Source organism: Felis catus, chromosome B4 (genome assembly GCF_018350175.1).
Source record: "Felis catus isolate Fca126 chromosome B4, F.catus_Fca126_mat1.0, whole genome shotgun sequence".
Lineage (NCBI taxonomy): Eukaryota > Metazoa > Chordata > Mammalia > Carnivora > Felidae > Felis > Felis catus.
The window spans coordinates 83,953,388-83,971,897 of record NC_058374.1 but is presented as its reverse complement, the minus strand read 5'-3'; the positions used below and the strand labels follow the sequence as shown (position 1 = coordinate 83,971,897).

The 18,510-nt window shown below is 41.5% G+C and overlaps 1 protein-coding gene across 4 annotated transcripts in view; it reads right to left on the bottom strand.

The window, feature by feature from the left end:
• Positions 1-11,328, bottom strand: part of OS9 (OS9 endoplasmic reticulum lectin) — a 32,645-nt gene extending 21,317 nt beyond the window's left edge. For 2 of the 4 annotated variants that reach the window (XM_006933859.4, XM_003988955.5), the window contains exons 1-5: positions 11,132-11,328; positions 10,542-10,718; positions 9,610-9,673; positions 9,403-9,479; positions 9,118-9,216 (exon numbers count right to left, since the gene is read on the bottom strand). In XM_006933859.4, the coding sequence (XP_006933921.2) occupies positions 9,118-9,216; positions 9,403-9,479; positions 9,610-9,673; positions 10,542-10,718; positions 11,132-11,293 (579 nt within the window). In that variant the 5' untranslated portion in view covers positions 11,294-11,328. The remainder of the gene's footprint in view (positions 1-9,117; positions 9,217-9,402; positions 9,480-9,609; positions 9,674-10,541; positions 10,719-11,131) is intronic. The other 2 variants (XM_006933858.4, XM_003988956.5) reach the window with 1 other exon arrangement.
• Positions 11,329-18,510: the final 7,182 nt, after the last annotated feature.

The window sequence follows — 18,510 nt, the reverse complement described above, 5'->3', positions numbered from 1 at the left end:
AGCAACGTGGATGGAACTGGAGAGTGTGATGCTAAGTGAAATAAGCCATACAGAGAAAGACAGATACCATATGGTTTCACTCTTATGTGGACCCTGAGAAATTAACAGGAACCCATGGGGGAGGGGAAGGAAAAAAAAAAAAAACAGGTTAGAGTGGGAGAGAGCCAAAGCATAAGAGACTCTTAAAAACTGAGAACAAACTGAGGGTTGATGGGGGGTGGGAGGGAGGAGAGGGTGGGTGATGGGTATTGAGGAGGGCACCTTTTGGGATGAGCACTGGGTGTTGTATGGAAACCAATTTGTCAATAAATTTCATAAAAAAAAATAAAAAAAAAGAAACAAAAAAGAAGCCAAGAAGAAAATGCACATATGTATGGCAACTTGATAAATGCCTGATGTGGGGAGAAAATATGGCCTGCTGAATAAATGATGCTGGGACAGCCAGTTATCCAGATGAAAAATAGCTATATTTAGGTTCTAAGCTTACACATGACACATTAAATTGTTTATGGAATTAAAGTCTAACATATGAGAAGAAAACTTCTATAATTTGAAAAATATAAATGAAAAGGATTTAATAAAAGACATAAAATATACAAACTATAGAAAAACACTGAAATTTTTAATCATATTGGAATTTTTAAATTTTTAAGTTAAAAGTACATTTGAGATACTACAAACAAAAGAAGACAAGCTATAGCTAGAGTATAGGAGATTAAGGAATTAAATCTGGAATATATGAAGAATGCCTTCCTAACTCATTCTGTGAGGCCAGCATTACTCTGATACCAAACCCAGACAAAGATATTACAAAACCGCAGACCAAGATCCCTTGTGAACACAAATGCAAATTTTCTCAACAAAATACTAGCAAACCAAATTCAGCAGCATACTGAAAGCATTATGCATCATGATTCCTGTGGGATTTATTCCAGGAATGCTAAGATGGTTCAATGGACAAAAATCAATCTGCACACTACAATACACCACATTAACAGAATGAAGGAAAAAGCCACATGATCATCTCAACTGTGAACAAAGAATTTGAAAGTCAACACCCTTTCCTGATAAAATCACTTGAAAAACTAGGAATAGAAGAGAATGTCAACATGATAAAGGCCACATATGAAAACCCCAGAGCTAATAGCATTACTTAATGGTGAAAGACTGAAAAATTTTCCACGAGTAATAGGAACCAAGATAAGGATGCCCACTTTATGTCGCTTCTATTTAACATAGTAACAGAAGTTATAACCAGAGCAAATTAGGCAAGAAAAAGAAATAAAGGGCATCCAAATTGGAAAGAAAGAAGTAAAATCATCTCCGTTCACAAGTGACATGATATTACACACAGAAAATCCAAAAGAACGCCCCCCCCCAACACACACACAAACCCTATTACAGATAATAAATAAATTCAGCAAGGTTTCAGGACATAAAATCAACATGCAAATATCAGTTGTATTTCTGTATATTTGCAATAAACAAGCCAAAAAGGCAATTTCTTAAGTGTTTATTTATTTGTTTTAAGACAGAGAGAGAGCACATATGCATGGGGGAGGGGGAGAGAGAGAGGGAGATACAGAATCCTAAGAAGGCTCCATGAGCATAGAGCCTGATGTGGAACTCAATCTCACAACTGTGAGATCATGACCTGAGCCAAAATCAAGAGTCTGACACTTAACCAACTAAACCACCCAAGTGCCTCTAAAAAGGCAATTTAAAAATTTTTTCACTTACAATAGCATCAAAAAATAAAGTATTTAGGATAAATTTCCCAAAGGAGGTGAAAGACTTACACATGGAAAACTACAAAATTACAAAATATTACAGAAATTATAGAAGACACAAATAAACAGAAAGATAGCCTATGTTCATGGACTAGAAAACTTAATAGTAAGATGGCAATACTATACAAAGTATCTCATATTCAATGCATTCCCTATCAAAATCTCAATGGCTGTTTTTATAGTCAGAGAAAAACCCATCTTAAAATTCATATGGAATCGTAAGGGATCTCATATAGCCAGAACAATCTCAAAAAAAAAAAAAAAGAACAAAGTTGGAGGACTCAACACTGCTTAATTTCAAAACTTACTACAAAACCACAGTAATCGAAACAGTGTGGTACTGGCATAAGGACAGACATACAGGCCAGTGGCATAGAATAGAGCTGAGAAATCACCCTAGCATATTTGCTCATTTGATTTTCAACAAGGGTATTAAGACCATTCAAAGAGACAAGGATAGTATTGTCAACAAATGGTGCTAGAAAAACTGGATATTTACATGCAAACAAATGAAGGTGGATCCTTACCTTACTTTGTATACAAAAATAAACTCAAAACTATAAAACTCTTAGAAGAAAACAGAAGTAAAAATCATCATGACTTTGGAATAGGCAATGATTTCTTACGTATGAGGCCAAAAGCACAGGCAATAAAAGAAAAAATAGGTAACTTAGACTTCATCAGAATTAAAAACTTCTATGCATCAAAAAACACTACTAAGAGAGTGAAAAAGCAGGGGCACCTGACTGGTTCAGTAGGTAGAGCATGTGATTCTTGATCTCAGGGTCATGAGTTCAAGCGCCATGTTAGGCATGGAGTCTACTTTAAAAAAAGAGAGAGGGGCGCCTGGGTGGCTCAGTCGGTTAGGCGTCCGACTTCAGCTTGGGTCACGATCTGGCAGTCCGTGAGTTCGAGCCCCGCGTCAGGCTCTGGGCTGCTGGCTCGGAGCCTGGAGCCTGCTTCCGAATCTGTGTCTCCTTCTCTCTCTGCCCCTCCCCCGTTCATGCTCTGTCTCTCTCTGTCTCAAAAATAAATAAACGTTAAAAAAAATTTTTTTTTAAATAAAAAAAGAGAGTAAAAAACAACCCACAGAATGGGAGAAAATCATATATATACATACACACACACATATACATATATATTTGCAAATCATGTATCTGATAAGTGATTAATATCCAAGATATATAGAAAACTACCACAACTCAACAATAAAAACAACCCAATTAAAAAATGGGCAAAGGATTTAAATAGACATTTCTCCAAAGAACATATACATATAGACAATACGCACATGAAAAGATGTTCAACGTCATTAGTCATTAGGAAAATGAAAATCAAAACCACAATGAGATACCACTGCATATCCATTAGGATGGTTATTATAAAAAATAGTAATAATAAGTACTGGAGAGGGTGGGGCAACTGAGTGGCTCAGTCGGTTAAGCTCTGACTTTAAAAAAAATTTTTTTAATGTTTATTTATATTTGAGAGAGAGAGAGGGAGAGGGAGAGGGGCAAAGAGAGAGGGAGACACAGAATCTGAAGCAGGCTCCAGGCCCTTGGTTCTCAGCACAGAGCCCAATGCGGGGCTTGAACCCATGAACTGTAAGCTCATGACCTGAGCCAAAGTCAGACACTTAACCAGCTAAGCCACCCAGGTGCCCCAAGTGTCTGACTCTTGATCTCAGCTCAGGTTACAAACTCAACAGTTGTGAGATTGAGCACCACATTGGGCTCTCTGCTGTTAGCACAGAGCCTGCTTCAGTTCCTTTGTCCCCCCCCTCTCTCTCTCTGCCTCTCCCCCCTCCCTCTCTCTCTCAAAATAAATAAACTTAAAAAATAAAAAGACATTGAGAGGCACCTGGGTGGCTCAGTTGATTAAGTGTCCGACTTTTGATTTTGGCTCAGGTCATGATCTCATCGTTCATGGGATCAAGCCCTGCATCAGGCTCCATGTGACTGACAGTGGAGAGCCTGCTTGGGATTCATTCTCTCTCTCTCCCTCTCTGCCCCTCCCCCACTTAATCTCTCTCTCTCTCTCTCTCTCTCTCTCTCTCTCTCTCTCTCAAAATAAATAAACAAACATTAGAAAAGAATAGAAAAAGTGAGCAATGCACCAAATTTGCCAATAAAATATGCTTTTGGGTACTTCCCTCAAAGAAACTCTTGCACATTCACAATGAGACCTACATTGTAGCACTGTGTATAAAAGCATTAGAGTTGAAACCCAACTTTTCCTCAACAGAGGAATAGTAAGTAAACAATGAAACACACAGCCATTAAAATCATTGACCTAGATCTCCATGTCATGCCACAGAATGGCAAACAGTGATTAGCGAAAAAGCAAGTTGATCACTAATGTACAATTTTAAAACACAAAACATATATGGTGTCTACGATACGTGTATGACTAATAAAAGTACAAAGCAAGCATGAAGATGGTTGTGGTTGTTTCTGGAGAGGAGGGAGAGAGAAGAAATGAGAAGGTGGGCTTTAACTACATCATTCATTAGCATGTTATTCCTTTCTGATGCAAATATGGCAAAATGTTAACATCTGTTTCACTTGGCAGTGGATTTATGGGTCTCTATGACATTATTTTTGTAAGTCCAAGATGTTTCACAATTAGAAATTAAAAAGTAAAAAATCTGAGATCTCTGTGAAATCTCACTTAGTATAAGAATTGAGATAGGGATCCAAATTTGCTTAATTCCAGATGGCTAACCATTCCCAAACCCCATGGAAAAACTGCACTTTTACCAAACACCATGCACACGGCTCCTACCCAGGAGGCATTGGGAAGGTAGGATTTCACTATGCTTGCCCTGGAGGCAGGAAGGTGGGCGGGGGGGGGGGGGGGCGGTGGGGGGGGGGTTGGCAGGGGGAACGTGGTTTACTCAATCATGAAGGCAACAAACTTGGGTGGTCTATCAGGATGTAAGGACTAAAAAATGAGGGGCGCCTGAGTGGCTCAGTCGGTTGAGCGCTGGGCTCTTGATTTCGGTTCAGGTCATGATCTCACGGTTTGTGAGTTCGAGCCCCGTGTCAGGCTCTGAGCTGACAGTGAGGAACCTGCTAGGGATTTTCTCTTTCCCTCTCTCTGCCCCTCCCCCACCCACGTGTGCTCTCTCTTTCTTTCAAAATAAATAAACTTCAAAAATATATAAAAATAAAAAAAGAGAAACAGCCAGACAGGAATGCCCTCAACTTTCTGCCACTAACACCTCCAGACTCCCCACCAAATACACCACCCTTTCATTCCCAGTTACAACCCTAGATCTCCTCTCCTCAGGGTAACTGTTCTCCTGTGTTCTGTATCCCAGCTCTGCCCCATTCTCTTCCCCTTCTTTCTGCTATAACTCAATCTCTCCTTTCTATCAGGTCCACCCAAAAGCATTTACACATGCTCCCAACTTAAAACGCGAAAGAACACCCTCTCCAACCCTATAACCCCTCCAACTAGTGCTCACCTTTTCCCTCCCCTGCATATCGAGACTTCTTCCAAGGTTTCCACTTCTTCATCTCCTCTTCAGCACCCCACAGAAACTGCTGTAGCAAAGTTCACCAGTGACCTCTGTCATTAAGTCCAACCAAAGGACTGGTGAGGGGAGACTGGGAGTAGAGGACTTAGAAATTTTCATCTGGTTCCCATGACTACTGCCGGAGTTCTTATTTCCTTGTGAATGCTTTGCTTTTATTAAAATAATAATTCCCATGACCGCCCACAAGCAGTTTTTAATCCTCCTCTTCCCTGAAGGTTCAAATGCTACTGACGCCCTGGGCCAGCCCCTCTTTGAGATGTGTCACTGTAGTCTCCTTTCTGGCCCCTTCTTGGCAAAGCCCCCTTCTGCCCATGCTTTCAATGATGGCTTCCTCAATGTTCTGTTCCACCTTTTCCACTATATACTGTTTCTTTGGGGGGATTTTACCCAGACCAAGACTCCAACTGTAGCCAATATGTTGATGACTCCCAGCCTTCTGGGTTCAATTCGGATCTCTCTCCTGAGTTCCAAACCCACAGATCTAACAGCCTCCTCAGAAATCTCTACTTGGATGCCTGCAGCCACCAAAATCATCATACTCAAAACCAGAATCATCATTTTCCTTCACCAAACCTATTCTTCTTTCTACTCTACCTAACTTAGGAACCACCATCTATCCATGCTCAACCCAGAAACCTATGAGTCTTACTCTATTGATTCTGTTCCCTAAATCTCCCTCCAAATTCACATTTCTTCATCCTTGGGCCACCTTCTTTTCTCACCTGGATCACTGCAACCACTTCCTAACTGGCCTCCCAATATTTGCTACATTCCAGCCAGAGTGAGCTTTCAAAACCAAAACTGAATATGTCATCATCCTCCTTAAGATATCTCATTAGCTTCCCCCTTATTTCTCGGATTGTCCAAACTCAACATAGCTACAGAGCTTCATGACCTGCACACTGACCCCTAATTGCTGCCCAGCCTCACCTTCCACACTCCCTTCCCACAATTCTCTCCAGTCACCGCGAAAAGATATCAACTGCCCCTTGTCTCCAGGCCTATGGCACTTAGCGGACCTTCCACTTGGAATGCCCTCTTCCCTCTACCCCTCCTCTACAGCTGCTGGACTAGCTCCTCATCCTTCAACTGTCAGTTCAAAGGTCACATTCTCCAGGAAGCCTCCCCTTCAGCTAGACTTGGCTAGTTCCTTTATTGTGCGTCCCCCTTATCACCCCCATGATATGTAGTTCACCTGTCAGACTTTATCCTGCTTGCTGTGGCTGTTTATTTAATGTCTGTCTCCTGAGAGCAGGACTAGGTCTCTCAGTCACCACTTCATCCCCAGTTTCTATGACAGGGCTTGGTGCAGGGCATATGTTCAATAGATAAGAGGAAAGTGCAGTCTTTGCCCTCAGTTCTTGGCCTACTGAAGCTGCAAATAACAAAAATAATTAGAATATAATAAAGTAAGTGCTTATAATCAATTATGTATGTGTGTAGATGCTTGTGGGTTGCTATGGTCTGAATGTTTGTGCCCCTCGAAAGGTCTTATGTTGAAATCCTATGCCCAATGTGAGATATTAGGAAGTGGGACCTTTAGGAGGTGCTTAGGTCATAAGGGTAGAACCTTCATGAATGGGATTAAAGTTCTTATAAAAGAGGCTCCCCAGAGCTCCCTAGCCCCTTCCACCATGTGAGAATAAACAAGAAGTCTATGATCCAGGCCACACTAGCACTCTGATCTCTAACTTCCACACTCCAGAATTGTTAAGAAAAAAATTTCTGTTTATAGGCCATTCAGCCTGTGGTATCTTGTTCTAGCAGGCCCAAATAGACTAAGCCATGGATATATGTGGACATGGATATGTGGATGTGAAACGCTGAAGAAACCTAACTCACCTTCTGGCTTAGCCAAGAAAGTTCACATAAAATCGATGACATTTGAACCGGCTTATTATTCATTCCAGTCATTCAACAAATAACTTCTGGGCACCTACTTGGTGCCAGGCACTGTTCCAGGCACCAAGAATACAGCAGGAAATAAGACAAACAAACAAAAATAAGAAGAAGAAAGAAAAGATAAAGAAGAAGAAAGAAAAGAAGACAGACATTGTCCCTGCCTTCCTGGAGCTTATTCTAGTTGGGGTAGACAGACAGGGACGTTAAATTCCAACAAATAAGATAATTTCAGGAAATGATACATGCTTTGAAGAATATAAAACTCTGTAGGTGTTTACCCGGATGGTGGCAGAAGGCTGCATGTGTTCTGTGTGCCAACATCAGGGCTAACCTGTGGAGGTGTACAGGGATATATAACTTGAATGACAGGGTGGAGCCTACTGCTCAAAGATCTGGAGGAAGACAGCTTTCAGCAGAGGCAACAATGAGACCCACTGATTCAAAGAACAGAAAGAAGACCAGTGGGGCAGATACACAACAAGTATTTATATCTCCGGCCCAGACCTCATCCCTGAACTCCAGAATCACAGAACCAACTACCAACTGGACATCGTCACTGGATGTCTAGAGTCATTGTGACCTCCATCAACCTGGGTTCCCCTCCAAACCCAACCCTTCCCATTCTAGTAAATGACAGTTGCATTGTTGCATTTGCTCAAGCCAAAAACCCCAGAGTCATACTTGACTCCACCCCATGCCCAATCCATCAATAAATCTTCTTGGGTCCACCTCCAAAATATGTCCCAAACCCGAGGGCTTCCCATCACCTCCCAGGCACCTCAGTCTGTGCTGAAGTATTTGGATCTTAGCCTTTGTGCAAGGCAGAATCACGGAAGGTTTTCCAGGACGGGACAGAGAAGTGACACTTGCCGTAGGGTTGTGTTGGAGTCAGCTCACACCAGTTCACAAGAGCCAACTGGAAAATTTTCAGGAATGTTGCCAGATGGTTGACATCACAGTGACAGCATGAATTTGACCACGGTAAGACTACTTATACCACAGATACTGGTAAACATTATAGATCAAGGCTCCCCCCTCCAGGCCCCCCCACTCTCTCCTGGCCATCAGAATGCTCAACATTTACCAGCATACAACTGCATGTGCAAGTCTGTATTACAGAAAGACCCTTCTTGTGTCATCGGGTGTGTGATTCTTATCTCTATAGGTGTTCACGTTTGCGAATACACGTTAGCACCCGAAGAACCTTTCCCACCATATATCTGCCTGCTTGCCTGAACTCAGTTAGGGAGCACTAGATCGGGAGCATCTGAAAAGAGGCTGTTGGCAATGATGCAGGTGAGAGATGAAGGCACCAAGCATAGGAAAGAAGCCAGTGGTCAGAGAAATCTAGAAATAGGACGAATAGGCTTTGTCATTTACTCTGAGAGAACTAGATTCCTTTCCTTCACACCACTCCTCAGTTTGTAGTCACAGACCCATTTCTGTGATTCTTCTTTAACATGTCTTCCTGTTTAGACTGTACATCCCCTGAGGGCAGGGGCTGTGTGTCTGCCCAGCACTGTAGCCCCAGAGCAGGGCCCAATGCTTACACCTGCACAGCCTTACTGACGAGTCATTAAATGAAGAACGGAAGACGAAGTAAAGGAGAAGGAAGAGTCAGTGATAACGCTCAGAAGAAGAAACATGGGAAAAAGAATCAGTGTGGCTAGTGGTTCAGAGGGAAGGGTTTGGGAAATGTTGACTTCAAGTGCCCGGGACTATCCAGGCAGTGGCATCCAGCTACCAGCTGGAAATATGAGTCTTAAACTTAAGAGTCTTCGGTCTGAAAGAGACCTTCCTGAGCATAACATGCAACCCTTCCCTCTTCCCTTAGAGTCTGAATTGTCACTGAAGGAGTGTCAACTTCCCTCTCTTAAGACTCACCCGAACCTCGGCCTCCCGTGGCCTCCCATTAAGGTCGCACTTGGACCCGTTGCCATAGGTCTGGCTGTGGTAGCGTTTCAGACGATGCTGCTTGGAGGCCTGGGGAGGACATCAAGAGGGAGGGTGGGGGCAGAAGAAAGACAGCAAAGAGAAAAAATGGCACTTTGTCCTAATGGCCACCCAGCCCCAAGCAACATGTCAGCTAATCCTGACCCTCCCCTTCTCGTTAGGGCTCTGAGTCTACAGCCAGGACCCCTTTCTCTCCCAACCCCAAACTGCTGCCACCTTGGCTGTCTCATCATCCCAGTCGAAGGCCGATTGGTAGTAGCCGAGATAGAGGACTTCACCTTTGATCTCTGAATCTACAAGAGAAACCACAGTGAAGCACCGTTACTCCCTTCTAAGAGGACTAAGAGGGAAGGGGACTGGGGAGGCAGGTCACCTTCTATGAAGTGTTGCTGAGGGCTTAGGGAAAATGTAGGCATGAGTCACCTTCCATGTGGTACTGCTGGATGTGGCGTCCGTAACAGAATTCATATGTCCACCAGTCCTTGGTCTGACAATTAAAAAAAAAAAAAGAACAATCAAGGGGATAGCGTGCAGATGTCTCTGCTTGGAACCTGAATCTCTCCTAGCTCCAAGACACATAACCTCTCATCTACTTCTCATCCCCTCTGCTTCCATACTCAATTCTCCAGATTCTCAGTGACGAGGAAGGGCTGCTTTCCTTCTGTGACTGGGAGAAATGCCTCTAAAGTATGTTTTTCACCTGTGCTCTTTCCACGCCTCCTTTTTTAAAGATTTTTTTAAAAAAATCCTTCTTCGCCTTTTATAAAGATAAGAAATCATGGTGTCCTTGAAGCACCCGGACCAGGAAAATTTGAATATTCAAATATTAATTGAACTTCTACAACATTCCTTGTGCTGTTCTAGCCACCGGGGATACAACTGTGAACAAGATAAATTCTCTGACCTCATGGACTCATATTCCAGTGCTGGGACTCAGACTAAAAAAAATAAATAAATAAGCTGATGATTCAGTTAATAAGATGATTTCAGATCATGAAAAATGCCATGATGAAAATAAAATAGGACACCGGCAGAAAGTGACGGGGGCAGGGGGTGACTTTACCAGGAAGGCTTCTCTAGGAGAATGTCCCTCCTACCCTACAGTGACCCTCTTTAGGCACCTCAATCTTGGCTTAACCATCACTCTGAGGTCTTCTGTCCTAACCCTCCTCTACACTCAGCAAAGTGTCATCAGTGGTTGCAGGATTCTTTGCTTCTGTACAATATGTCTACTTGTCCAATGGCCTTTTTAACCCCCATAGGTCCTCTCGTCCCTCCCCATTCATGGGCACTCCGGTTCCCAGATAGATAGCTAGTTCCCAAGCCCTCATTCCATTCTTCCCAGCCCCTTTCACCTTCAGCAAGCAAGGAGCATCTTTCATTGGGCTCAACAGCTCAGGGATCCCAGGCCCTCGGTAAGCAGGTGCCTCCTCCTCCCTTTCACGCTGGAAGTGAATAGCTCCAGCTGGCAGGCGACATTCATAGCGCTGTTTGTACTTAGAGGAGACAATCACCACGTCCGAAGCTTGGCTCTGGGAAAGAAGGAGGTTCGGGGGGCAGGGAGGCAAAGAGAGGCTGGGATCAGAGAGAACAACGAGATCCCTCTTCGGATCCTGGGGAAGAGCCCAGTCAAGTCAGAATGAGCCACAAGTCTTCCAGCTGTGTTTGGCGGGTGAGGGGAACGAGCACTCGCACTTCTCTCCCGGGAGGAGTCTGGGTGCTTCTATCTGGAACCGAAGCTGACAGCGGGAAGCCCCACCCCTCCCAGTCCCTAGCCCCAGGGGAATGGGTCTCCGTCTACGGTCCTTAGGAGTCATCGTAAAACCCCTACCTACTCCTCCCGATTCTTCTTAGGCGCCCTATGCAGACTCCACAGCGGCCCTTCTTCCTCTATCTTTCCCCCCTTCCCCTTGCCCCAGATCCTCGCCCTTCCACGCCTCCACACCTGCCCTCCCATGACAGGCAACGGCAGGATCTCGATCCCATAACGCATCTCACTCAGTTCCTCTAGATTCAGGCTTCCGACACCGCCGGCCAGAGTTGCGGGTAACAGGAGCCCCAGAAGTAGCAGCCCCAACAGGCTGGACAGCAGCGTTTCCGCCGCCATCTTTCGTTCACCTTCTTACTCGGGGCAGCTCCTTCCGCCCTAAACCTGGCAGCGGCCTCACCCCGCCCACGAACGCCGAAAGGTCTCATTGGTTGAATGTTCTGTCCCTCTTACCTACCCAATTCCCATTTGTAAACGTGGCTCCAAAACCCTCCGGGAGGTGGATCACGATGATAAGCAAAACCACTCACTGCTCCTGATTGGTCAGAGATGCCAACCAATCATCGAGGAGCTCAGACCTCCTCCCACCCCCACCCCCCACCCCCACCTCACCCCCAGTTCCAGAGAGATGAGGTCTAACGCCCGGGCCCTTTGAAGCAATCTTTCTGTCTTCTTCCAGGTGTCATGCGCATCTCTTTTTCTTTTTTTTTTTTTTAAGTGGTTTCTTGCATTGTAGACTGCTCCCGCCAGGTGGAGGATTGAGACCGGTGGGTGGTGCATGCAATACGCCTGAAAGTTACTTAATACTTGTTGCAAAATAATTATTATTTGGCACAAAAACAGACGTTAAGATCAATGGAACGTAATAGAGAACCCAGAAATGGACCCAACAAACGTATGGCCAACTAATCTTTGATAATGCAAGAAAGAGTAGCCAATGGAATATAGACAATCTCTTCAGCAAATGGTGCTGGGAAAACTGGACAGCGACGTGCAGAAGAATGAACTTGGACCACTTTCTTACACCATACACAAAAAATCAACTCAAAATGGATGAAAGACCTAAATGTAAGACAGGAAGCTATCAAAATCTTAGAGGAGAAAGCAGGCAAAAACCTATTTGGCCTCAGCCACAGCAACTTCTTACTCAACATGTCTCCGGAGGCAAGGGAAACAAAAGCAAAAATGAACTATTGGGACCTCATCAAAACAAAAAGCTTCTGCACAGCGAAAGAAACAATCAGCAAAACTGAAAAGCAACCGATGAAATGGGAGAAGATGTTTGCAAATGACATATCAGATAAAGGGTTACTATCCAAAATCTATAAAGAATTTATCAAATGCAACACCCCAAAAACTAAGTGAGGAAAGGGGCAAAAGACATGAATAGACACTTCTCCAAAGAAGACATCCAGATGGTGAACAGACACATGAAAAAATGCTCAACATCACTCATCATTAGGGAAAAGCCATATTGAGATAATACCTCACACTTGCAGAATGGCTAACGTTAACAACTCAGGCAACAACAGATATTGGCAAGGATATGGAGAAAGAATATCTCTTTTGCACTGCTGGTGGGAATGCCAACTCATGCAGCCACTCTGGAAAACAGTATGGAGGTTCCTCAAAAAATTAAAAATAGAACTACCCTAGACCCAGCAATTGCACTACTAGGTGTTTATCCAAGGGATACAGGTGTGTTATTTCAAATGGGCACATGCACCGCAATATTTATAGCAGCGCTATCGACAATAGCCAAAGTATGGAAAGAGCCCAAATGTCCATCAATGGATGGATGGATAAAGAAGATCTGGTACGTATATATTTATATATATTAGATATATAATGGAGTATTACTTGGCAATCAAAAAGAATGAAATCTTACCATTTGCAACTATGTAGATGGAACTAGAGGATATCATGCTAAGCAAAATTAGTCAGTCAGAGAAAAACAAATATCATATGACTTCACTCATGTGAGGAATTTAAGGTACAAAACAGATGAACATAAGGGAAGGGAAGCAAAAAGAATATAAAAACAAGGAGGGGGACAAAACAGAAGAGACTCTTAAATATAGAGAACAAACAGAAGGTTGCTGGAGGGATTGTATGTGGGGGGATGGGCTAAATGGGCAAGGGGCATTAAGGAATCTACTCCTGAAATCATTGTTGCACTATACGCTAACTAACTTGGATGTAAATTAAACAATAAATAAATTTAAAAAAACACAATTATTATATAAAAACATTCCTCTTTTCATGTATACATAAAACTTCAGGGCAATCTTGTAATCTGTGTCAAAACCTTTCTACATGATCCTACAGTTGTCCTCCAATAAAATTAGCGTAAAAAATTGTGAAGGCCTCTGGTTAAAGGATGGGGGTTGAGGGGCGCCTGGGGGGCTCAGTCCTTAAGCATCGGACTCAGGTCATAATCTCATGGTTGGTGAGTTCCAGCCCCAAATCTGGCTCTGTGCTGACAGTGCTGAGTCTGCTTGGTATTCCCTCTCTCATTCTTTCTCTCTCTCCCTGCTGCTTTCTCTCTCTTTCTCAAAAATAAATAAATAAGCTTTAAAAAAAAAAAGACTTGGGTAAGAGAAAGGGAAAGGAGACAACGGCAGCAACATTTCAGAAGGTAGAAAATAAGTGGAGGAATGGTAACTGGCTTAGCAACCTGAGAAATTGATTTCTAAACAAAGTTAAATAAAACTCCTGTGGGGAGTCTGACCAGTCCAAAAAAGAAATCCCAAAGTTACTCTCATCAAGGTTCTCTTAATGAAATAGACGAAAGAATCCTACAGTTAGGCCTTTGGCCTACACGTCCCAACTTTCCCACAGTCTTTCCAATCAGCTTTTTAATATCTTCACTGTAAACTATAAGCAGGCAGCCAAACACCATTAGACATTTAAGGAAATCCTGTAACATGCAGGAAAGAAACCAAAATAAGAGGAAAGAAAAGCAATTTAGAAGAAACAAATTGCAAGGGAGAAAAAAATTTTAAATCAAAATTCCATCCTTAATATTCTTAGAGAGATACTATATTGCATCCATAAAATAACAACAGGAAGCTATTTAGAAAGTAACTACTAATAAGATAATCAAAAAGAGCTCTTGGAAATCAAAACCATGATAGCAAAAATAAAAATTCAGTAGAAAGACTGGAGGATAAAATTGAAAATCAAATGTGCTCTACTTTTTTTAAATTTTTATTTTTTATTTTTTAAAATTTGCATCCAAATTAGTTAGCATATAGTGCAACAATGATTTCAGGAGTAGATTCCTTAATGCCTCTTACCCATTTAGCCCATCCCCCCTCCCTCAACCCCTCCAGTAACCCTCTGTTTGTTCTCCATATTTAAGAGTCTCTTCTGTTTTGTCCCCCTCCCTGTTTTTATATTATTTTTGTTTCTCTTCCCTTATGTTCATCTGTTTTGTCTCTTAAAGTCCTCATATGAGTGAAGTCATATGATTTTTGTCTTTCTGACTGACTAATTTCACTTGGCATAATACCCTCCAGTTCCATCCATGTGTTGCAAATGGTAAGATTTCATTCTTTTTTGATTGCTGAGTAATACTCCATTGTATATATATACCACATTTTCTTTATCCATTCATCCATCGATGGACATTTGGGCTCTTTCCATACTTTGGCTATTGTTGATAGTGCTGCTATAAACATGGGGGTGCATGTGTCCCTTGGAAACAGCACACCTATATCCCATGAATAAATGCCTAGTAGTGCAATTGCTGAGTCGTAGAGTAGTTCTATTTTTAGTTTTTTGAGGAACCTCCATGCTGTTTTCCAGAGTGGCTGCACCAACTTGCATTCCATTCAAATTTGCTCTACTTAAGGAGAATAATCCTTAATAAAAATTAGAAGACCAGTCCAGAAGGTTGAATATCTGAATCATGAGAGTTCTGTTAATTTAATTTTTTAATGTTTATTTATTTTTTGAGAGAGAGAGAGAGAGACAGAGTAAGAGCAGGGGAGGGGCAGAGAGAGAGAGGGAGACATGGAATCTGCAGCAGGCTCCACGCTCCGTACTGTCAGCACAGAGCCCGATGTGGGGCTCGAAGCCACAAACTGTGAGATAATGACCTGAGCCAAAGTGGGACGCTTAACCGACTGAGCCACCCAGGCGCCCCAAGAATCATGACAGTTGTAGAAAGAGAACAAAGAATCAGAAAGCAAGAAACAATTAAAGCAATTATTCAAAAGTATTCCCCTGAAATGAACAACTGAGTCTCTAAATTGTAAGGGCACACTGCCCAGCAAGATAAGCCAGGCCCACACCAAGACATACCAATATAGAATTTCAGAACATTGGACACGGAGAAATAATCCTAAAAGCTTCCAGAGAGAAAGAACAAGTTGTATACAAGGATCAAAAATCAGAACAGCATTAGGCGTACCAACTCATCCATACCGTATGGTAGAAGACAATGAAAAAAATGCCCTAAAGACTTCAGAGATTGTAATCATCTGACACAGATTATAAAATAATTACGCTTACTATACTTAAAGAAATAAAAGAGAAAATTGAAAATACATTAGAAAACAGGAAACTATAAAAATGATGTAACATATTTAAATAGAGTTTCTTTTTCTATTTTTTAATGTGTTTTATTTATTTTTGAGTGAGAGCATTGTGGTAGTCTGGAAGAAATTGTGGGGGTATACATGGAACTTATATTTTATAATAGTTGAAGCAAGATGATAAATACCTGGAGATTCATTATAGTTTACTTTTGATTGAATTTAAAATTTTTCATTTAAATTTTCTTTTAAAACACTTAAAAAGCAGTTTAGATTTGGCTGAAGATATAATTAATGAACTAGAAAATACATTGTAACAATTTATCCAGAATGAAATACAGAGGAACAAGGAAAGGAATATGAAAGAGAAAATAAGACATACAGAGAGTAAAGTGAGACACATAACGAATCGGAGTTGGAGACGGAGTAAAAGAGGGGTGCCTGTGTGGCTCAGTTGCTTGAGCATCCCACTCTTGATTTCGACTCAGGTCATGACCCCAGGGTTGTGGGATATAGATAGATAGATAGATGATAGATAGATAGATAGATAGATAGATAGATAGATAGATAGATAGATAGACAGACATAGACAGATACATAGATAAAAGTTTAAAAAGGAGTAAAAGAGAATGAAATGAAGATAAAGGTCAAGTGTTTTCAAGAACTAATGAAAGATACAAACCTACAGATTCAAGATGCCAAATGAATTTCAAGCAGAATAAATGAAAACCAGTCTACACACAGACATATCACAGTGAAATTGAGTAACACTAAGGAAAAACAGCAGATCTAGAACAATTTAGTTTTAATCATTGACCTCCCAATGCGTACGTTATTATTTTGGTGTGTTTTTGTTCTATCTTTTTTTTTTAATGTTTGTTTCTTTATTTTGAGAGAGAGAGGGTATGTGTGAGCAGGGGAGAGGTAGAGAGAGAGGAAGAGATAATCCCAAGCAGGCTCCATGCTGTCAGCACAGAGCCCGATGCAAGACTCAAACTCACCAACCGTGAGTTCATGACCTGAGCTGAAATCAAGAGTCAGATGCTTAACTGACTGAGCTACCTAGGCGCCCCTCGTTCTGTCTTAATAGTTATTAAACTCCCAGAAGACATTAGTATGTTTTTTACTGCCAATGATCATGCAAGATTAAAAAAAAATTTTTTTAATGTTTATTTGGTTTTTAAGAGAGAGAGAGCATGACAGGGGAGGGGCAGAGAGAGAGAGGGAGATACAGAGCTGGATGCTATCAGCACAAAGCCCGACTCGGGGCTCGAACTCATGAACTGTGAGATCATGACCTGAGCCAAAGTCAGACACTCAACCCACTAAGCCACCCAGGCTCCCCAATCATACAAGATTTTTACCTATTCTCCATTTCATTCCTTCTTACATCTCAGACCTTCCATCTAGAATTCTTGTCTTTTGCCTGAAGTACATCTTTTAGGATTTTCCTTAATGACAGCTTGCTGATTGCAAACATCCTGGGGTTTTTTTTTGTTTGTTTGTTTTGAAAATATTTATATTTTGCCCTTATTATTGAAATAAATTTTCACTAGCCGTAACATTCCCGGTGGAAGTTATTTTCTTTCATTTGAAGATAACATCTATAGGGTGTTCTGGCTTTTATTGTCATTGAGAAGTCAGTTTTCAGTCTAACTGCTGCTCCTTTGAAGATAATCTGTCTCTCTGCTTTTCGTCTAATTTTATTTTTACTGTGGTAAAATTTACACGCACAGGCCTTATATGTTGTAGGTCAATGAGTTTTGAAAATGCATACGCCAGGTAACCCACACTCTGGATGCTTTTAAAGAGAAAGTGCTGATTATCAAACTATGTCTTCCAAGCTTCACATCAACCCATCTACACTTGACCTTAGCCAAAAGGCCGAGAAGCGATACATCAACCATTCTATATATCACAGTGATACTGGAGCTGCAATTCTGAAGAACATTTTATTTTTTTAAAATAGACTTTATTTTTCAGAGCAGTTTTAGGTTCACCAAAAAATTGAGCATGAAGTACAGAGAGTTCCCATATAACACCTGTTCTCACACATGAACAGCCTCTCCTACTATCAACATTCCACACTGAGTGGAACACTTGTTATAATAAATGAACCTATTCTGACACATCGTCATCAAAGTTCACAGAACTTCATTTAATGAATTCTAGCTTATAATTATTTCTTTCATTGATGGTGTTGTATCTAAAAAATTACATTAGTATTCACTCTTTGTGTTGTGAATTCTGAGTTTTGACAAATGTATGATGACACAAATTTGCCATTAATAGTCTTACGCAGAATAGATTCACTGCCACGAAAGTCCTCTGTGATCATTTTATTCATCCCTTCTTCCTTCTTAACTCCTGGTAAATACTGATCTTTTTATTGTTTCCACAGTATGCCTTTTCCACAATGTCATATGGTTGGAATCATACAGTGTGTAGCCTTTTCAGATCAGTCATATGCACTTACGCTTTCTCCAGGTCTTCTCGTGACTTGATAGTTCCTTTTTCTTATTCCTCAATAATATTCCATGCCTGGATGTACCACGGTTTATTTATCTGTTCACTTACTGAAGGACACCTTGGTGACTTCCAGGTTCTGGCAGTTATGAACAAAGCTGCTATAAACATCTGTGTGCTGGTTTTGTGCACGCAAAAATTTTCAATTCATTTTTATAAATAGCAAGGAGGGCAAATGCTGGATTGTATGGTATATGTTTAACTTTGTAAGGATCCACCAAACTGTCTTCCAAAGTGGCTATACAACTTTGCACCCCAACCAGCAATGGATGAGAATGCCCGTTGTTCCACACTGGCATATGGAGTTGATAGTGCTCTGGATTTGGGCTATTGTAATAGGTTTGTAGTGATATCTGACTGCTGTTTTAATTTGCAATTCTGTAATGACCTCTGACGTGGAGTATTTTTTCATATGCTTATTTGCCACCCATGTATCTTCTTTGGTGAGTGTCTGATCATGTCCTTTTCCCAATTTTTAATCGGGTTGTT